The sequence below is a fragment of the Triticum aestivum genome, chromosome 6D (genome assembly GCF_018294505.1).
Source record: "Triticum aestivum cultivar Chinese Spring chromosome 6D, IWGSC CS RefSeq v2.1, whole genome shotgun sequence".
Lineage (NCBI taxonomy): Eukaryota > Viridiplantae > Streptophyta > Magnoliopsida > Poales > Poaceae > Triticum > Triticum aestivum.
In genome coordinates, this window is record NC_057811.1 from 153439806 (window position 1) to 153463039 (window position 23234).

At 43.8% G+C, this 23234-nt stretch overlaps 1 protein-coding gene across 1 annotated transcript; it reads right to left on the reverse strand.

The window, feature by feature from the left end:
- Window positions 1-19900: 19900 nt before the first annotated feature.
- LOC123141370 (uncharacterized) lies at window positions 19901-21772 on the reverse strand. The gene is made up of 2 exons (XM_044560538.1): window positions 20832-21772; window positions 19901-20718 (listed from the first exon to the last, which is right to left on the reverse strand). The coding sequence occupies exons 1-2, from the start codon at window positions 21566-21568 to the stop codon at window positions 20013-20015; spliced, it is 1443 nt and encodes a 480-aa protein (XP_044416473.1). The 5' UTR covers window positions 21569-21772; the 3' UTR covers window positions 19901-20012.
- Between the last annotated feature and the right edge of the window lie 1462 nt (window positions 21773-23234).

The window sequence follows — 23234 nt, forward strand, 5'->3', positions numbered from 1 at the left end:
CACGGGATCATGCATTGCGGTACGAGTAAAGAGACTTGCCGGTAACGAGATTGAACAAGGTATTGGGATACCGACGATCGAATCTCGGGCAAGTAACATACCGATTGACAAAGGGAATTGCATACGGGATTGATTGAATCCTCGACACCGTGGTTCATCCGATGAGATCATCGTGGAACATGTGGGAGCCAACATGGGTATCCAGATCCCGCTGTTGGTTATTAACCGGAGAGGCGTCTCGGTCATGTCTGCATGTCTCCCGAACCCGTAGGGTCTACACACTTAAGGTTCGGTGACGCTAGGGTTGTAGAGATATGTGTATGCGGAAACCCGAAAGTTGTTCGGAGTCCCGGATGAGATCCCGGACGTCACGAGAGGTTCCGGAATGGTCCGGAGGTGAAGAATTATATATAGGAAGTCAAGTTTCGGCCACCGGGAAAGTTTCGGGGGTTACCGGTATTGTACCGGGACCACCGGAAGGGTCCCGGGGGTCCACCGGGTGGGGCCACCTATCTCGGAGGGCCCCGTGGGCTGAAGTGGGAAGGGAACCAGCCCCTAGTGGGCTGGGCGCCCCCCATGGGCCTCCCCCCATGCGCCTAGGGTTGGGAACCCTAGGGTGGGGGGGCTTCCCACTTGCCTTGGGGGGCAAGGCACCCCCTTTCCCCCTTTGGCCGCCCCCCCTTGAGATCCCATCTCCAGGGCCGGCGCCCCCCCAGGGGGCCTATATAAAGGGGGGGGAGGAAGGGCAGCAAGAAGACAGCCTTGGGCGCCTCCCTCCTCCCCTGCTACACCTCTCCGTCTCGCAGAAGCTCGGCGAAGCCCTGCCGGAGACCCGCTACATCCACCACCACGCCGTCGTGCTGCTGGATCTCCATCAACCTCTCCTTCCCCCTTGCTAGATCAAGAAGGAGGAGACGTCGCTGCACCGTACGTGTGTTGAACGCGGAGGTGCCGTCCGTTCGGCACTCGGTCATCGGTGATTTGGATCACGGCGAGTACGACTCCGTCATCCACGTTCATTGGAACGCTTCCGCTCGCGATCTACAAGGGTATGTAGATGCACTCCTTTCCCCTCGTTGCTAGTATACTCCATAGATGCATCTTGGTGAGCGTAGGAAAATTTTAAAATTATGCTACGATTCCCAACAGTGGCATCATGAGCCAGGCCTATGCGTAGTTACTATGCACGAGTAGAACACAAAGAAGTTGTGGGCGTTGATGTTGCCAATTCTTCTTGCCGCTACTAGTCGTTTCTTGTTTCGGCGGCATTGTAGGATGAAGCGGCCCGGACCGACCTTACACGTACGCTTACGTGAGACAGGTTCCACCGACTGACATGCACTAGTTGCATAAGGTGGCTAGCGGGTGTCTGTCTCTCCTACTTTAGTCGAAACGGATTCGATGAAAAGGGTCCTTATGAAGGGTAAATAGAAATTGGCAAATCACGTTGTGGTCATACGTAGGTAAGAAAACGTTCTTGCTAGAAACCTACAAACCACGTAAAAACTTGCAACAACAATTAGAGGACGTCTAACTTGTTTTTGCAGCAAGTGCTATGTGATGTGATATGGCCAGAAGATGTGATGAATGATATATGTGATGTATGAGATTGATCATATTCTTGTAATAGGAATCACGACTTGCATGTCGATGAGTATGACAACCGGCAGGAGCCATAGGAGTTGTCTTTATTATTTTGCATGACCTGCGTGTCATTGAATAACGCCATGTAATTTACTTTACTTTGTTGCTAAACGCGTTAGCCATAGAAGTAGAAGTAATCGTTGGCGTGACGACTTCATGAAGACACAATGATGGAGATCATGATGATAAAGATCATGGTGTCATGCCGGTGACGAAGATGATCATGGTGCCCCGAAGATGGAGATCAAAGGAGCATAATGATATTGGCCATATCATGTCACTATTTGATTGCATGTGATGTTTATCATGTTTTTGCATCTTATTTGCTTAGAACGACGGTAGTAAGTAAGATGATCCCTTATAATAATTTCAAGAAAGTGTTCACCCTAACTGTGCACCGTTGCGAAGGTTCGTTGTTTCGAAGCACCACGTGATGATCGGGTGTGATAGATTCTAACGTTCGAATACAACGGGTGTTGACGAGCCTAGCATGTACAGACATGGCCTCGGAACACACGCAATACACTTAGGTTGACTTGACGAGCCTAGCATGTACAGACATGGCCTCGGAACACGGAGGACCGAAAGGTCGAGCATGAGTCGTATAGAAGATGCGATCAACATGGAGATGTTCACCGATCTTGACTAGTCCGTCTCACGTGATGATCGGACACGGCCTAGTTAAATTCGGATCATGTATTACTTAGATGACTAGAGGGATGTCTATCTGAGTGGGAGTTCATTAAATAATTTGATTAGATGAACTTAATTATCATGAACTTAGTCTAAAATCTTTACACTATGTCTTGTAGATCAAATGGCCAACGTTGTCCTCAATTTCAACGCGTTCCTAGAGAAAACCAAGCTGAAAGATGATGGCAGCAACTATACGGACTGGGTCCGGAACCTGAGGATCATCCTCATAGTAGCCAAGAAAGATTATGTCTTAGAAGCACCGCTAGGTGATGCACCATTCCCACAGAACCAAGATGTTATGAACGCTTGGCAGCAGCGTGCTGATGATTACTCCCTCGTTCAGTGCGGCATGCTTTACAGCCTAGAACCGGGTCTCCAAAAGCGTTTTGAGAAACATGGAGCATATGAGATGTTCGAGGAGCTGAAATTAGTTTTCCAAGCTCATGCCCGGGTCGAGAGATATGAAGTCTCCGACAAGTTCTTCAGCTGTAAAATGGAGGAAAATAGTTCTGTAAGTGAGCACATACTCAGAATGTCTGGGTTGCACAACCGCTTGACTCAGCTGGGAGTTAATCTCCCGGATGACGCGGTCATTGACAGAATCCTTCAGTCGCTTCCACCAAGCTTCAAGAGCTTTGTGATGAACTACAATATGCAGGGGATGGAAAAGACCATTCCTAAGGTATATTCGATGCTGAAATCAGCGGAGGTGGAAATCAGAAAAGAACACCAAGTGTTGATGGTGAATAAAATCACTAAGTTCAAGAAGGGCAAGGGTAAGAAGAACTTCAAGAAGGACGGCAAGGGAGTTGCCACGCCCGGTAAACCAGTTACTGGGAAGAAGTCAAAGAATGGACCCAAGCCCGAGACTGAGTGCTTTTATTGCAAGGGAAGTGGTCACTGGAAGCGGAACTGCCCCAAATACTTAGCGGACAAGAAGAAGGCCGGCAACACCAAAGGTATATGTGATATACATGTAATTGATGTGTACCTTACCAGTACTCGTAGTAGCTCCTGGGTATTTGATACCGGTGCGGTTGCTCATATTTGTAACTCAAAACAGGAACTACGGAATAAACGGAGACTGGCGAAGGACGAGGTGACGATGCGCGTCGGGAATGGTTCCAAGGTCAATGTGATCGCCGTCGGCACGCTACCTCTGCATCTACCTACGGGATTAGTTTTAAACCTCAATAATTGTTATTTAGTGCCAGCTTTGAGCATGAACATTGTATCTGGATCTCGTTTAATTCGAGATGGCTACTCATTTAAATCCGAGAATAATGGTTGTTCTATTTATTTGAGAGATATGTTTTATGGTCATGCCCCGCTGGTCAATGGTTTATTTTTGATGAATCTCGAACGTGATGTTACACATGTTCATAGTGTGAATACCAAAAGATGTAAAGTTGATGACGATAGCCCCACATACTTGTGGCACTGCCGCCTTGGTCACATTGGTGTCAAGCGCATGAAGAAGCTCCATGCAGATGGACTTTTGGAGTCTCTTGATTACGAATAATTTGACACGTGCGAACCATGCCTCATGGGTAAGATGACCAAGACTCCGTTCTCCGGAACAATGGAGCGAGCAACCAACTTATTGGAAATCATACATACCGATGTGTGTGGTCCAATGAGTGCTGAGGCTCGCGGAGGATATCGTTATGTTCTCACTCTCACTGATGATTTAAGTATATATGGGTATGTCTACCTAATGAAACACAAGTCTGAAACCTTTGAAAAGTTCAAGGAATTTCAGAGTGAAGTTGAGAATCAACGTGACAGGAAAATAAAATTCTTACGATCAGATCGTGGTGGAGAATATTTAAGTCACGAATTTGGTACACACTTAAGGAAATGTGGAATAGTTTCACAACTCACGCCGCCTGGAACACCTCAGAGAAATGGTGTGTCCGAACATCGTAATCGCACTCTATTGGATATGGTGCGATCTATGATGTCTCTTACCGATTTACCGCTCTCATTTTGGGGTTATGCTTTAGAGACTGCCGCATTCACTTTAAATAGGGCTCCGTCGAAATCCGTTGAGACGACACCGTATGAATTATGGTTTGGGAAGAAACCTAAGCTGTCGTTTCTAAAAGTTTGGGGATGCGATGCTTATGTCAAGAAACTTCAACCTGAAAAGCTCGAACCCAAGTCGAAAAAATGCGTCTTCATAGGATACCCTAAGGAAACTATTGGGTATACCTTCTACCTCAGATCCGAAGGCAAGATCTTCGTTGCCAAGAACGGGTCCTTTCTGGAGAAGGAGTTTCTCTCGAAAGAATTGAGTGGGAGGAAAGTGGAACTTGATGAGGTGATAGTCACCCCTTCCGAACCGGAAAGTAGCGCAACGCGGGAAAATGTTCCTGTGGTGCCTACACCGACTGGGGAGGAAGTTAATGATGATGATCATGAAGCTTCGGATCAAGTTACTACTGAACTTCGTAGGTCCACAAGGACACGTTCCGCACCAGAGTGGTACGGCAACCCTGTCCTGGAAATCATGTTGTTAGACAACGGTGAACCTTCGAACTATGAAGAAGCGATGGCGGGCCCGGATTCCGACAAATGGCTAGAAGCCATGAAATCCGAGATAGGATCCATGTATGAAAACGAAGTATGGACTTTGACTGACTTGCCCGATGATCGGCGAGCCATAGAAAATAAATGGATCTTTAAGAAGAAGACAGACGCGGATGGTAATGTGACCATCTACAAAGCTCGACTTGTCGCTAAGGGTTATCGACAAGTTCAAGGGGTTGACTACGATGAGACTTTCTCACCCGTAGCGAAGCTGAAGTCCGTCCGAATCATGTTAGCAATTGCCGCATACTATGATTATGAGATATGGCACATGGACGTCAAAACGGCATTCCTTAACGGCTTCCTTAAGGAAGAGTTGTATATGATGCAGCCGGAAGGTTTTGTCGATCCTAAGAATGCTAACAAAGTATGCAAGCTCCAGCGCTCAATCTATGGGCTGGTGCAAGCATCTCGGAGTTGGAACATTCGCTTTGATGAGATGATCAAAGCGTTTGGGTTTACACAGACTTATGGAGAAGGCTGTGTTTACAAGAAAGTGAGTGGGAGCTCTGTAGCATTTCTCATATTATATGTGGATGACATACTATTGATGGGAAATGATATAGAATTCTTGGAAAGTATAAAGGCCTATTTGAATAAGTGTTTTTCAATGAAGGACCTTGGAGAAGCTGCTTATATATTAGGCATCAAGATCTATAGAGATAGATCAAGACGCCTCATTGGTCTTTCACAGAGTACATACCTTGACAAGATATTGAAGAAGTTCAATATGGATCAGTCCAAGAAGGGGTTCTTGCCTGTATTGCAAGGTGTGCAATTGAGCACGGCTCAATGCCCGACCACGGCAGAAGATAGAGAAAAGATGAGTGTCATCCCCTATGCCTCGGCCATAGGGTCTATTATGTATGCCATGCTGTGTACCAGACCTGATGTAAACCTTGCCGTAAGTTTGGTAGGAAGGTACCAAAGTAATCCCGGCATGGAACACTGGACAGCGGTCAAGAATATCCTGAAGTACCTGAAGAGGACTAAGGATATGTTTCTCGTTTATGGAGGTGACGAAGAGCTCGTCATAAAGGGTTACGTCGACGCTAGCTTCGACACAGATCTGGATGACTCAAAGTCACAAACCGGATTCGTGTATATTTTGAATGGAGGAGCAGTAAGCTGGTGCAGTTGCAAGCAAAGCGTCGTGGCGGGATCTACATGTGAAGCGTAGTACATGGCAGCCTCGGAGGCAGCACAGGAAGCAGTCTGGATGAAGGAGTTCATTACCGACCTAGGGGTGATTCCCAATGCGTCGGGCCCGATGACTCTCTTCTGTGACAACACTGGAGCCATTGCCCTTGCGAAGGAGCCCAGGTTTCACAGAAAGACCAGGCATATCAAGCGTCGCTTCAACTCCATTCGTGAAAGTGTTCAAAATGGAGACATAGATATTTGTAAAGTACATACGGACCTGAATGTAGCAGATCCGTTGACTAAACCTCTCCCTAGGGCAAAACATGATCAACACCAGGACGCAATGGGTGTTCGATTCATCACAATGTAACTAGATTATTGACCCTAGTGCAAGTGGGAGACTGTTGGAAATATGCCCTAGAGGCAATAATAAATGGTTATTATTATATTTCTTTGTTCATGGTAATTGTCTATTGTTCATGCTATAATTGTATTGTCCGGAAATCGTAATACATGTGTGAATACATAGACCACAACGTGTCCCTAGTAAGCCTCTAGTTGACTAGCTCATTGATCAACAGATAGTCATGGTTTCCTGACTATGGACATTGGATGTCGTTGATAACGGGATCACATCATTAGGAGAATGATGTGATGGACAAGACCCAATCCTAAGCATAGCATAAAAGATCGTGTAGTTTCGTTTGCTAGAGCTTTTCCAATGTCAAGCATCTTTTCCTTAGACCATGAGATCGTGCAACTACCGGATACCGTAGGAGTGCTTTGGGTGTGCCAAACGTCACAACGTAACTGGGTGACTATAAAGGTGCACTACGGGTATCTCCGAAAGTGTCTGTTGGGTTGGCACGGATCGAGACTGGGATTTGTCACTCCGTGTGACGGAGAGGTATCTCTGGGCCCACTCGGTAATGCATCATCATAATGAGCTCAATGTGACTAAGGCGTTAGTCACGGGATCATGCATTGCGGTACGAGTAAAGAGACTTGCCGGTAACGAGATTGAACAAGGTATTGGGATACCGATGATCGAATCTCGGGCAAGTAACATACCGATTGACAAAGGGAATTGCATACGGGATTGATTGAATCCTCGACACCGTGGTTCATCCGATGAGATCATCGTGGAACATGTGGGAGCCAACATGGGTATCCAGATCCCGCTGTTGGTTATTGATCGGAGAGGCGTCTCGGTCATGTCTGCATGTCTCCCGAACCCGTAGGGTCTACACACTTAAGGTTCGGTGACGCTAGGGTTGTAGAGATATGTGTATGCGGAAACCCGAAAGTTTTTCGGAGTCCCGGATGAGATCCCGGACGTCACGAGAGGTTCCGGAATGGTCCGGAGGTGAAGAATTATATATAGGAAGTCAAGTTTCGGCCACCGAGAAAGTTTCGGGGGTTACCGGTATTGTACCGGGACCACCGGAAGGGTCCCGGGGGTCCACCGGGTGGGGCCACCTATCCCGGAGGGCCCCGTGGGCTGAAGTGGGAAGGGAACCAGCCCCTAGTGGGCTGGGCGCCCCCCCATGGGCCTCCCCCCATGCGCCTAGGGTTGGGAACCCTAGGGTGGGGGGGCTTCCCACTTGCCTTGGGGGGCAAGGCACCCCCTTTCCCCCTTTGGCCGCCGCCCCCCCTTGAGATCCCATCTCCAGGGCCGGCGCCCCCCCAGGGGGCCTATATAAAGGGGGGGAGGGAGGGCAGCAAGAAGACAGCCTTGGGCCCCTCCCTCCTCCCCTGCTACACGTCTCCGTCTCGCAGAAGCTCGGCGAAGCCCTGCCGGAGACCCGCTACATCCACCACCACGCCGTCGTGCTGCTGGATCTCCATCAACCTCTCGTTCCCCCTTGCTGGATCAAGAAAGGAGGAGACGTCGCTGCACCGTACGTGTGTTGAACGCGGAGGTGTCGTCCGTTCGGCACTCGGTCATCGGTGATTTGGATCACGGCGAGTACGACTCCGTCATCCACGTTCATTGGAACGCTTCCGCTCGCGATCTACAAGGGTATGTAGATGCACTCCTTTCCCCTCGTTGCTAGTATACTCCATAGATGCATCTTGGTGAGCGTAGGAAAATTTTAAAATTATGCTACGATTCCCAACAAGGAGGTGGGTTGTGGCCCATTAGGGGAGAAATTCCTACACAAGGAAAATCCTTCTTGCTTGGGCTTGGCCTTCTTGGCTCCCTTCTTTGACTGGTCTTGACTGATGATGTGGCACTCCACGTAGGATAGGGGGTGTCACCTTAAGTAGGATTAAAATCCTCTACTAGAACAATTTTGATTTGGTTTCTAGTGTTGTTTGTGGTTTATGAAGCTTGGTTTATTGTGCTAGAAGCATGGTATATTATGCATATTTTTCACTAGATTTAAGCAAGCTCTTGTCAGCATGGAATCAATTTCTTGGAAGTAATGTGCTCCGATTACATTTTTTCCCTGCCTCATACAACTTTTTTCATACTTCAATGGACCCATGCTTTCATTACATACCCCCTTGATACAACCTGCTTCCATATATTAATGATGGCATCGATCCAATCATTTGATTTGATCTTTTGTACCACGAATACACACAATCGTGCATATCATATTTTATAGAAGAAAAGGGGTATAGAACCTAGTCCACTGCATGGTGTTACAGAATTTACACCATCTTACATCCACCGTTCCTACACAACCAACACACACATATGGACAACTCACGTCTTGCCCACGTTGATAGGGAAGCGAATAAGCGATCAAGCTCCCTTTTCAATAGTCCTTCCTTGACAGTATGCATCACCAGTGCTTCAATTGAAGGGGTGCCCCATCAAACACAATGGCGTCCCGATGTTTCCGTATCACCCACGTGACAAGGTCGAAGATGGCTCATAGATCCTTCGGCCTTTGTCTATCATTTGACCTTGTTGCACACCAATCCGCGAGAATGTCATTTGGTATTGACGCACATTCTCGCCTTCCGAAAGCGGTACATAGGAGCGTTCAAACCGTTCTTGCAAACACACATGTCAACAATATGTGATCAATGGTCTTCTCCAATTGCTCACAAAAAGGGCAGGTGATAACCCACAAGTATAGGGGATCGCAACAGTTTTCGAGGGTAGAGTATTCAACCCAAATTTATTGATTCGACACAAGGGGAGCCAAAGAATATTCTCAAGTATTAGCAGCTGAGTTGTCAATTCAACCACACCTGGATAACTTAGTATCTGCAGCAAAGTGTTTAGTAGCAAAGTAATATGATAGTAGTGGTAACGGTAACAAAAGTAACAGAAGCAAAAGTAATATTTTTGGTGTTTTATAGTGATTGTATCAGCAGCAACGGAAAAGTAAATAAGCGAAGAACAATATGTGAAAAGCTCGTAGGCATTGGATCGGTGATGGAGAATTATGCCGGATGTGGTTCATCATGTAACAATCATAACATAGGGTGACACAGAACTAGCTCCAATTCTTCAATGTAATGTAGGCATGTATTCCGAATATAGTCATACGTGCTTATGGAAAAGAACTTGCATGACATCTTTTGTCCTACCCTCCCGTGGCAGCGGGGTCCTAGCGGAAACTAAGGGATATTAAGGCCTCCTTTTAATAGAGTACCGGAACAAAGCATTAGCACATAGTGAATACATGAACTCCTCAAACTATGGTCATCACCGGGAGTGGTCCCGATTATTGTCACTTCGGAGTTGCCGGATCATAACACATAGTAGGTGACTATAGACTTGCAAGATAGGATTAAGAACACACATATATTCATGAAAACATAATAGGTTCAGATCTGAAATCATGGCAGTCGGGCCCTAGTGACAAGCATTAAGCATAGCAAAGTCATAGCAACATCAATCTCAGAACATAGTGGATACTAGGGATCAAACCCTAACAAAACTAACTTGATTACATGATAGATCTCATCCAACCCATCACCGTCCAGCAAGCCTACGATGGAATTACTCACGCACGGCGGTGAGCATCATGAAATTGGTGATGGAGGATGGTTGATGATGACGACGGCAACGAACCCCCCTCTCCGGAGCCCCGAACGGACTCCAGATCAGCCCTCCCGAGAGGTTTTTGGGCTTGGCGGCGGCTCCGTATCGTAAAACGCGATGAATTCTTCTCCTTGATTTTTTTCTCACCGAAAGCAAATATATAGAGTTGGAGTTGAGGTCGGAGGAGATCCAGGGGGCCCACGAGGTAGGGGGCGCGCCCTAGGGGGGAGGGCGCGCCCCCACCCTCGTGGACAGGGTGTGGGCCCCCTGGTCTTCATCTTTTGCAAGGATTTTTTATTATTTCCAAATAGACGTTCCGTGGAGTTTCAGGTCATTCCGAGAACTTTTGTTTCTGCACATAAATAACATCATGGAAAGTTTGCTGAAAATAGCGTCAGTCCGGGTTAGTTCCATTCAAATCATGCAAGTTAGAGTCCAAAACAAGGGCAAAAGTGTTTGGAAAAGTAGATACGACGGAGACGTATCAACTCCCCCAAGCTTAAACCTTTGCTTGTCCTCAAGCAATTCAGTTGATAAACTGAAAGTGATAAAGAAAAACTTTTACAAACTCTGTTTGCTCTTGTTGTTGTAAATATGTAAAGCCAGCATTCAAGTTTTCAGCAAAGATTATGACTAACCATATTTGCAATAACTCTTAGGTCTCATGTTTACTCATATCAATAGCATAATCAACTAGCGAGTCATAATAATAAATCTCGGATGACAACACTTTCTCAAAACAATCATGATATGATATAACAAGATGGTATCTCGCTAGCCCTTTCTGAGACCGCAAAACATAAATGCAGAGCACCTTTAAAGATCAAGGACTGACTAGACATTGTAATTCATGGTAAAAGAGATCCAGTCATAGTCATACCCAATATAAATTAATAATAATGGATGCAAATGATAGCTGTGCTCTCCAGCTAGTGCTTTTTAATAAGAGGGTGATGACTCAACATAAAAGTAAATAGATAGGCCCTTCACAGAGAGAAGCAGGGATTTGTAGAGGCACCAGAGCTCGGTTTTGAAATAGAGATAAATAATATTTTGAGCGGCATACTTTCATTGTCAACATAACAACCAAGAGATGGCGATATCTTCCATGCTACACACATTATAGGCGGTTCCCAAACAGAATGGTAAAGTTTATACTCCCCCTCCACCAACAAGCATCAATCCATGACTTGCTCGAAACAACGAGTGTCTCCAACTAGCAACAGTCCCAGGGGGAGTTTTGTTTGCAATTATTTCGATTTAGTTTGCATAAAGCATGGGACTGGGCATCCCGGTGACCAGCCATTTTCTCGTGAGTGAGGAGTGGAGTCCACTCCTCTTGAGAATAACCCGCCTAACATGGAAGATAAGGGCAGCCCTAATTGATACATGAGCTATTCGAGCATACAAAGCAGAATGTTTATTTGAAGGTTTAGAGTTTGGCACATAAAATTTACTTGGAACGGCAGGTAGATACCGCATATAGGAAGGTATAGTGGACTCATATGGAATAACTTTGGGGTTTAAGGGATTGGATGCACAAGCAGTATTCCCGCTTAGTACTGGTGAAGGCTAGCAAAAGACTGGGAAGCGACCAACTAGAGAGCGACAACAGTCATGAACATGCATTAAAATTAATAAACATTGGATGCAAGCATGAGTAGGATATAATCCACCATGAACATAAATATCGTGAAGGCTATGTTGATTTTGTTTCAACTACATGTGTGAACATGTGCCAAGTCAAGTCACTTAAATCATTCAAAGGAGGATACCACCCCACTATACCACATTACAACCATTTTAATAGCATGTTGGCACGCAAGGTAAACCATTATAACTCATAGCTAATCAAGCATGGCATAAGCAACTATGATCTCTAATTGTCATTGCAAACATGTTTATTCATAATAGGCTGAATCAGGAACGATGAACTAATCATATTTACAAAAACAAGAGAGGTCGAGTTCATACCAGCTTTTCTTATCTCAGTCAGTCCATCATATATCGTCATAATTGCCTTTCACTTGCACGACCGAACGATGTGAAAATAATAAGAGTGCACGTACATTGGACTAAGCTGGAATCTGCGAGCATTCAATAAACAGGAGAAGACAAGGCAATATGGGCTTTTGGTTAAATCAACAATAATGCATATAAGAGCCACTTCAACAATTTAATCATGGTCTTCTCCTATCGACCCCCAAAGAAAAGAAACGAAATAAAACTATTTACACGGGAAAGCTCCCAACAAGCAAAAGAAGAACGGGAAATCTTTTTGGGTTTTCTTTTTAATTATTACTACTACAGCAAGAAAGTAAACTAACTTAAAAGCTACACTAATTTTTTTTGTTTTTATTAAGGTTTAACAAACACACAAGAAGAAAGCAAGAAAAAGAAAATAAACTAGCATGGATAGTACAATGAAAGAGTATGAGCACCGACATCTAGCAATGAGTGTGCAAACATAAATGTAATGTCGGTGGGAAATACGTACTCCCCCAAGCTTAGGCTTTTGGCCTAAGTTGGTTCATTGCCACGGATGGCCTGGCGGATACCCGTAGGTGTAGCTGGGGTCGTACTGCGATGCAGCGGTTATCGCCTCCTGAGCTGCAGCGTGGCGGCGAGCTGCCTCCGCCCTCCTCTCGTACTCATCTTCCTCCTCTCTGGTGATAAAATGTCTTCCTCTTGCCTGATAATCAAAGAAGGCAGGAGCAGGAAGAGTAATACGGAAAGCATGACGTCTGTCAAAGATTAAGCGATATCGGAGAGGTGATTCATTCCTCTCGACAAACTGGTGATAGACCGTAGAGTTGTAGTCTAAATAAGTAGGAGGCAACTCAATGTCATCCTCACGAACGTCCACACCAAGAAAATCAGCTAAGCGGGTTGCATAAATTCCACCAAAGAAATCTCCATTAAATCTATTATTATGCAACCTACGTGCAACAATGGCTCCCAAATTATAAGATTTGTCTCCTAACACAACACTCCTAAGAATACTGAGATCAGGGACACACATGTGACATGCTTCATCTTTACCATTTATGCACCTACCTATGAAGAGAGCAAAATAATGTATAGCAGGAAAATGAATGATCCCTATGGTATCTTGTGCTATATCTCTAGAGTCCCCCACGGTTATACCAGCAAGAAAGTTTCTAAATTCAGATTTACGGGGTTCACTAACACTACCCCATTGTGGAAGTTTGCAAGCAGAAGTAAAATCCTCTAAGTCCATGGTATAAGATTTTTCATAAAGATCAAACATGACAGTTGGAGAATTACGTGAAGATGAAAATTCAAACCTCCTCACAAATGAACTAGTGAGATGATAGTATTGGCTGCACTTCTCTGCCTCAAAGCTCACAAGATCAACGTTACGCAAATATGCGTTAAATTCTTCCTTGATTCCCACTTGATCCATAAAATTTTTTGAAGGCCATTCGCAGGGCCGCACAGGAGCGTCCCTTGGTGGCTCCTCATCAGCATCACGCATTGCAAGCCTGGGTCCTTGCTTCCTTGAAGAACCACCTTGGAACATTTTTCTAAGCATATTTCTTCCTCTGAAAAATTTCTGAAATTTTTATTAACTTCAAACAAAAGTGAACCAACCTCAATAAAATTGATAGCAACTACTCCTACAAATGCCTAGAGCCTATAGCATGCATTAGAAATACTTGGAACCATATAAATTTGACATGCAAGCTCAAGAACATGGTCACCAAGGCAGCAAAAATTTGCAATGAATAAAGAACTAGAGCAAAAACTAATTGGACCAATGGAGGAGTCACATACCAAGGAACAATCTCCCCAAGCAGTTTTGTGAGAGGTGCTTTGAGCAAGGAGATCGAAAATCGCAGCAAAATGAGCTAGAACTCATGCTTGAGCTGGATATTGGTGTTTGTGGGAGAAAGAAGGAGTGTATGGGTGCAGGAATAAGTGGAGGAGGGCCACCGTGGGCCCACGAGGCAGGGGGGCGCGCCCAAGGGGGTAGGGCGCGCCCTCCACCCTCGTGGCCAGGTGCTTGCCCCTCCTGCTGTGTTCTCAGTGCCAGAAATTCTCAAATATTCTAGAAAAAATCATATTCCATTTTCAGGGCATTTGGAGAACTTTTATTTTCGGGGTATTTTTATATTGCACGGATAAATCAGGAAACAAACAAAAAAAATACTATTTTTACTTTATTTCAACTTAATAACAGAAAGTAGAAAGAGGGTACATAAGGTTGTGCCTTCTAGTTTCATCCATCTCATGCTCATCAAAAGGAATCCACTAACAAGGTTGATCAAGTCTTGTTAACAAACTCATTTCGAATAATCATGGAACCGGAGAAATTTTGAATAACACTATGTTACCTCAACGGGGATATGCACATCCCCAATAATAAGAATATCATATTTCTTCTTGACAGTAGGAAGAGGAAATTCAAAACCTCCAAATATAATCGATGGAATTTTTCCAATAGAGTTGATACTATGAACTTGAGGTTGTTTCCTCGGAAAGTGTATTGTATGCTCATTACCATTAACATGAAAAGTGACATTGCCTTTGTTGCAATCAATAACAGCCCCTGCAGTATTCAAAAAAGGTCTTCCAAGAATAATAGACATGCTATCGTCCTCGGGGATATCAAGAATAACAAAGTCCGTTAAAATAGTAACGTTTGCAACCACAACAGGCACATCCTCACAAATACCGACAGGTATAGCAGTTGATTTATCAGCCATTTGCAAAGATATTTCAGTAGGTGTCAACTATTCAAATCAAGTCTACGATATAAAGAGAGAGGCATAACACTAACACCGGCTCCAAGATCACATAAAGCAGTTTTAACATAATTTCTTTTAATGGAGCATGGTATAGTAGGTACTCCTGGATCTCCAAGTTTCTTTGGTATTCCACCCTTAAAAGTATAATTAGCAAGCATGGTGGAAATCTCAGCTTTCGGTATCTTTCTTTTATTAGTAACAATATCTTTCATATACTTAGCATAAGGATTCATTTTGAGCATATCAGTCAAACGCATACGCAAAAAGATAGGTCTAATCATTTCAGCAAAGGGCTCAAAATCCTCATCATCCTTTTTCTTGGATGGTTTTGGAGGAAAAGGCATGGGTTTCTAAACCCAAGGTTCCCTTTCTTTACCATGTTTCCTAGCAACAAAGTCTCTCTTATCATAACGTTGATTCTTTGATTATGGGTTATCAAGATCAACAGCAGGTTCAATTTCTACATCATTATCATTACTAGGTTGAACATCATCATTAACATTTTCACTAGGTTCATGTTCATTACCAGATTGTGTTTCAGCATCAGAAATAGAGATATCATTTGGATTCTCAGGTGGTTCAGCAATAGGTTCACTAGGAGCTTGCAAAGTCCTATCATTTTTCTTTTTCTTCTTTTTAGAAGAACTAGGTGCATCAATATTATTTCTCTGAGAATCTTGCTCAATTCTCTTAGGGTGGCCTTCAGGATACAAAGGTTCCTGAGTCATCTTACCAGTTCTAGTAGCCACTCTAACAGCATAATAATTTTTCTTACTATTCATTTCATTGAGCAAATCATTTTGAGCTTTAAGCACTTGTTCTACTTGAGTGGTAACCATAGAAGCATGTTTAGTAATGAGTTTAAGTTCACCTCTAACATCAGCCATGTAATTACACAAGTGTTCAAGCGTATTGGAATTGTATTTCAATTGTCTACCAAAATAAGCATTGAAGTTTTCTTGTTTGACAATAAAATTATCAAACTCTTCTAAGCATTGTCTAGCAGACTTATAGTGAGGAATATCTCCTTCATCAAATCTATAGAGAGAATTTACCTTTACTACCTGTGTCGGGTTATCAAGACCATGAGGTTCTTCAATAGGTAATGGATTAAGATCATATGTTTCTTCAACAGGCGGTAGATTAAGACCATGTATTTCTTCAATAGGAGGTAAATTCTTAACATCTTCAGCTTTAATACCTTTTTCTTTCATAGATTTCTTTGCCTCTTGCATATCTTCAGGACTGAGAAATAGAGCACCTCTCTTCTTCGGAGTTGGTTTAGGAATAGGCTCAGGAACTGGCTCAGGAGCTGGCTCAGGAAGTGTCCAATTATTTTCATTTGTCAACATATTATTCAATAGGATTTTAGCTTCATCCGGTGTTCTTTCCCTGAAAACAGAACCAGCACAACTATCCAGGTAATCTCTGGAAGCATCGGTTAGTCCATTGTAAAAGATATCAAGTATTTCATTTTTCTTGAGAGGATGATCAGGCAAAGCATTAAGTAACTTGAGAAGCCTCCCCCAAGCTTGTGGGAGACTCTCTTCTTCAATTTGCACGAAGTTGTATATTTCCCTCAAAGCAGCTTATTTCTTATGAGCAGGGAAATATTTAGCAGAGAAGTAATAAATTATATCCTGGGGACTACGCACACAACCAGGATCAAGGGAATTAAACCATATCTTAGCATCACCCTTTAATGAGAACGGAAATATTTTAAGGATATAAAAGTAGCGAGATCTCTCATCATTAGTGAACAGGGTGGCTATATCATTTAATTTAGTAAGATGTGCCACAACAGTTTCAGATTCATATCCATGAAAAGGATCAGATTCAACCAAAGTAATTATATCAGGATCAATAGAGAATTCATAATCCTTATCGGTAACACAGATAGGTGAGGTTGCAAAAGCAGGGTCAGGTCTCATTCTATCATTAAGAGATTGCTGATTCCATTTAGCTAATAATCTCTTGAGCTCATATCTATCTTTGCAAGCTAAAATAGCTAAGGAAGCTTCTTTATCAAAAACATAACCCTCAGGAATAACAGGCAAGTTTTCATCATCACTTTCATCAATATAATCAGTTTCAATAATTTCTTTCTGTCTAGCCCTAGCAATTTGTTCATCAAGAAATTCACCAAGGGGTACAGTAGTATCAAGCATAGAAGTAGTTTCATCATAAGTATCCAGCATAGCAGACGTGGCATCATCAATAACATGCGACATATCAGAACGAATAGCAGAAGCAGGTTTAGGTGTCGCAAGCTTACTCAAAACAGAAGGTGAATCAAGTGCAGAGCTAGATTGCAATTCCTTACCCCCCCCTCGTAGTTGAGGGATAAATTGTTGTCTTAGCGTCTTTCAAGTTCTTCATAGTGACCAGCAGATATAAATCCCAAGTGACTCAAAGAATAGAGCTATGCTCCCCGGCAACGGCGCCAGAAAATAGTCTTGATAACCCACAAGTATAGGGGATCGCAACAGTTTTCGAGGGTAGAGTATTCAACCCAAATTTATTGATTTGACACAAGGGGAGCCAAAGAATATTCTCAAGTATTAGCAGCTGAGTTGTCAATTCAACCACACCTGGATAACTTAGTATCTGCAGCAAAGTGTTTAGTAGCAAAGTAATATGATAGTAGTGGTAACGGTAACAAAAGTAACAGAAGCAAAAGTAATATTTTTGGTGTTTTATAGTGATTGTATCAGCAGCAACGGAAAAGTAAATAAGCGAAGAACAATATGTGAAAAGCTCGTAGGCATTGGATCGGTGATGGAGAATTATGCCGGATGTGGTTCATCATGTAACAATCATAACATAGGGTGACACAGAACTAGCTCCAATTCTTCAATGTAATGTAGGCATGTATTCCGAATATAGTCATACGTGCTTATGGAAAAGAACTTGCATGACATCTTTTGTCCTACCCTCCCGTGGCAGCGGGGTCCTAGCGGAAACTAAGGGATATTAAGGCCTCCTTTTAATAGAGTACCGGAACAAAGCATTAGCACATAGTGAATACATGAACTCCTCAAACTATGGTCATCACCGGGAGTGGTCCCGATTATTGTCACTTCGGAGTTGCCGGATCATAACACATAGTAGGTGACTATAGACTTGCAAGATAGGATTAAGAACACACATATATTCATGAAAACATAATAGGTTCAGATCTGAAATCATGGCAGTCGGGCCCTAGTGACAAGCATTAAGCATAGCAAAGTCATAGCAACATCAATCTCAGAACATAGTGGATACTAGGGATCAAACCCTAACAAAACTAACTCGATTACATGATAGATCTCATCCAACCCATCACCGTCCAGCAAGCCTACGATGGAATTACTCACGCACGGCGGTGAGCATCATGAAATTGGTGATGGAGGATGGTTGATGATGACGACGGCGACGAACCCCCCTCTCCGGAGCCCCGAACGGACTCCAGATCAGCCCTCCCGAGAGGTTTTTGGGCTTGGCGGCGGCTCCGTATCGTACGACGCGATGAATTCTTCTCCTTGATTTTTTGCTCCCCGAAAGCAAATATATAGAGTTGGAGTTGAGGTCGGAGGAGCTCCAGGGGACCCACGAGGTAGGGGGGCGCGCCCTAGGGGGAGGGCGCGCCCCCACCCTCGCGGACAGGGTGTGGGCTCCCTGGTCTTCATCTTTTGGAAGGATTTTTTATTATTTCCAAATAGACGTTCCGTGGAGTTTCATGTCATTCCGAAAACTTTTGTTTCTGCACATAAATAACATCATGGAAAGTCTGCTGAAAACAGCGTCAATCCGGGTTAGTTCCATTCAAATCATGCAAGTTAGAGTCCAAAATAAGGGCAAAAGTGTTTGAAAAAGTAGATACGACGGAGACGTATCAGCAGGCATCTTGGTGTGGCAGCCCTCACTGTCCTAGGCGGTCCGATGTCCAACATCTGTTCCTAAGGGAAAGCCAAGCGAAAATCGACATTGAATAGGTGTCCTTGACTTCCATATGAACTTTGTTGTCGGTGCAACTTCTTTGCCTGCAAATTTTGCTGCATACCCCGACTGTATAGAGAATTGTCCGTCTTGCTCCAAAACCCAACGCACGGTGTCACTAGCTTCATCCGCCAGCTCAACCGCATCGATCCTTTGGCAAACATCCATGAACTCCCTGTAGCGTGCTAGAGCCCATATTGGGGCCAACATCCCGAGCCCAGGTTTCACTTGTCAAAGCCTCTTATAAGTACTTGTAGCTCTTGTATGGCTCGGGATACGGGCATACAGAGCCGGTGCAAGCTCCTCAATCTGTGTCAAATATCTGCTTTGATCTCGTCAATGACTTGAACGTGCCAATTCACGTCACACCCTCGGTCGTCAACCTACATTTAATATATCAAGCTTGTAAGTAAACACATGGATAGTGGAGTGAAGAGTATCCATATTACATATTAGGGACTAAATGTGTGACATGACAATATGAAGCGCTATGATATTGGCGAATAGAACAAAGCCAATATTTATGTAGTTGGAAAGAGACTGCTGGCTTGATTAGAGTACTCATCTCCCCTATTTTAGCAAACATGTGGATGCGTCTCGTGGATAGACGTGGCAAGGAAACAAGAGTATTATCGATACTATCTTGTGATTTACATCATGCACACACTAGATATAAAAAGGGATCATGCGAACTGAGCGTAGCTCAGATGATTAGCTTTCTTGTGTTGGAACCAACCCACCAGGGTTAAAGTTCTAGATTTGGCATTGGTGATCGTATTTTCCTGAATTTATTTCAAACCTGAAGACTTCGTTAATCTTAATATGATATGCTGGCTCAGTCTCTCGGAGGTGCTTATAGAGGTAGGGTATATGCGTGTGGATTTGTTTTTAGATGTGGCCTTGTTATTGCATACCTAATTGACTCAATCAAACATAAAAAGTAAAAAAAATACCCGCACAAATCTGTGCGTAAAATCAATGACATATGACTTAGATGTGCAATACCAAGGGCACATCTAGATATGCTTCAACAAAACCGTATAGAAAACATCGATAGGAGCCTCTAATTAGCGTATGAATAAGATGCTTTTGGAACCAGAAAAAATATGTAAAAGCTACAAAAGTAATATAGCTATAAGTACAGAGACTTAAAAATGAACGAGCCTTTATTAGGATGTTCAATTGGGTTTCAACAGAGGCTTTCCACATCCGTTTGAACTCTCATGTCGTATCCAGCAGGGTGTGTACAGAAATGACTCTCTTATGAACCGGTCGATCGACATAACTTCATAATAACTTGTCGGGTATATGTAGCCTAGATCTTGAACCTTTGAGACTTTCAAATGATAAGCTAGTGCCCTGTACAATGATACTTTCAGAAAGACAATCTCCTTATAAGGATGAAAACCGAGGATGCCCACACATCCGTGGTAACAATTGCCAACCACATCTTTCTGGTCAAGAATATCATCATTTTCGGAGTCCCATTCATACTCTTCTTCCAATAGCTCCTCCTTGCATGATGAGTTCAATATAGATTTCTTCTGCATTAGAAATTCCATGTAGCCAGCATGTTCATTATGCTCCTTATAATATTTGACACCCTCGTCAAAGTTAATATCTTGCAAGACCCATGAGCCAAGTACGGGTTCTTTATAATCTCGACGTTGTAGTATAGATTTAAGACAAATGTTATGTTTCAGTACCCAATTCGTGTGGCCATGAGCTACCTCAAGGACCCAAACCATAAGAAGACATGCAGTATGAAGAGATGCAAGATACACCCCTTTTTTCAACCGTCCTAGATGAAATCCCGAATTTCTGCATACTTCAGTGTCCATCGGCGACTTAATTAATCTATATGTACAATTTGACAAAGATATCCTACAAAAAGTATATTAATAAATACGCAAACAATAAATTTTATGAGCGACAATATTTTAATCATGAAGACATCGATATTAAAATAGTATGATGCTTCAAGAGTGACTGCATACCTCATTGTAAATTCAGCTTCGCACAGCACGAAAAGATCACCCCGCCAGTATACGCCATATCGTTTTTTGTCCCAACTCCAATGTGGCCGTCGCATTTCGGCGACGGTGCCAACAGCCTTTCCTTCTCGAATAAAACCCCTCCCCTCCCAGCAACCTGACTTTGAGGAGAACACGTGCAGATCGAGCACAGACGAAGGCCATTCAGATTTCTCCATCACCTCTGAATTGTTGTCATGAAAACCTCTCATCACTCTTTTGTAACGTAGACGTGGGATTACAAACACCTCATAGTGGGGTGATAACGTTGGATCAAACACGAGGTAGTCTTCATAAGTGAAATCCGCATCTACGTCCATAAACATTGACGAACGCGGTGGCAAGGATTCCCATTGTCGAGTGGCAGGGTTAGCCACGTAGTCCTTGAATAAGAGGAGGCCATTGCAGTGATCTCGGATCAAACGGAGACCGGAGGATGGCAAGTAGTCGAATCTACCGGAGATTGAGGGCCCCGCCGGCGCCGAGGGACGGGAGAAAAATTCCGGCAAAGGGAGGTCGTTAAAATTGATGAAGATGCCGGCGACCGACAGCGGGAGGAGATCCGCACGTAGTAGGCAGTGGTCGTCAATGGTGCTCCGCAGGGCCTTGCAAACGCAGCGGCATGCGGCGAGGCTGCGCGGCGGAACAAACCGGAGGACATCGGCGAGCACGTCTTGAGGTAGCAGCCATGGCAGGTCCATCTGCGTGATCCCGGCTGTTGTCCTCTGCTTTGCGATTCTCTTCCTCGGTCACTGATGGTAAGCAGTTGATTGATCGGCGCGTGCTCTGCTCCGACATAGATATGCTGCAAGACTCGGACGACGTGCTGGAGCTGTACTCGGAATCCAAGGGTGGGAAAGATTGGGAATTCCTCCTATACGATGCTTATCGCGTCCAAGTCCTATACGACGCTTATGGGCGATCTGGTAAGAGAGGAATGCTTGCACATTCAGAGATGCCCTTACTGGTCAGGCCAACACACTTGCAGCAGCCATCAGAAGAGATGTGGAGCAACCTGCTCCTCCTCCCCGAAGAGACGCCAAGCTGGCCTAACTTTAATTTTCGGAAATGATAACTGCCGAACGTGCCGATTTTTGACGGTTCGAGCCGAACGCCCTTTCCACCACTGGATCATTAGGCCCTTCCCAGCGCTCCATGGTTGACAGGTGCTAAGCATGCCACATAAGCGAAAAAATGACAAGGCACAACAATTAAGAAGGAGAGAGAGCATTTTGGTGACCCTAGGAAAAACCAAGGGGAAGCACTAGGCATCAGACTACTGAGGGCATGTACAATGGTGCTATTTTAGGAGTGCCATGTAGGATAAATGATGGGGTGGAGAAGAGAGAACTCATAAGAAAAATTTGTCTTCTCTTATTTAAGAGATGATGACAAGAGATGATCTCTTAGCACAATATGTCTCACCATGTTTTTAGGAATAACTAGTTATTGAAGATAAGGCTAAGAGATGACCCATTGTAGACATTTTTTTGTCATCTCTAAATTACATGCAAGACTTATGATAAGACTATCTTATCAACCATTATACATGGCCTGATATTTTGGTTCCATTAGACCACTCACAAGCCATCCGATCAAATGCATGTGCACCGTTCGATCCACTAGTAAATCACCTTGCTTGATGTGCTGGATTGTAGCTGTAATTGATTGCTTCCTAGTAATGTTGTCCGTGCATGGGCCCGGTTGTTGCGCCTTTTTTGCCGGGATGGGCTTGGTGGTAGTTAGTTTGGTAATTTATCAATCAGTGCTTCCAAAAGAATGCTTCCGAGATTCTAAAAAAAGCAATGCTTCCGAAAATCACTTCTGGCATGACGAAATTAATCCCCCAATTTCCAGAAACAATTTTGGTAATTATAAGAGCAAATCTGGCATATTACTCATTATTTGTTTCTGAGATATATTTTTGGCGATGGTAATATGTTTTTCCTACCAAGGAGACATTCTTTTTAGTGGATAGAAGCATCATTTTCTTGTGTGATGGAAACAAGTAATTCACGTGATGATACTTTTTTGTGAGCGGCAAAACAATATTTTCTATGCCACGGTATCATGGTTTAAGTGTCTTTGAACAAAAAAAATGTCAAGGAAACAACTTTTTGTGAGGCACAAATATTCCAGTGGAAGCACGAAGCTTCAAAACAAATTTTAGCCAATGCGAAAAATAATTTATACAACTCTGTTGACAAAAACAACAACAATACTATTACAAAAGCACTATATTTTTTTCTTTTGTGTCTTGTCCTGCCCGTCATCGACAATTTAGCCACCAACGTAAGTGCGGTACCTAGTACCAGCCCCATTGCATTCAAATTCATTTTATCATCATCCAGGTTGTGTGAGAAACTA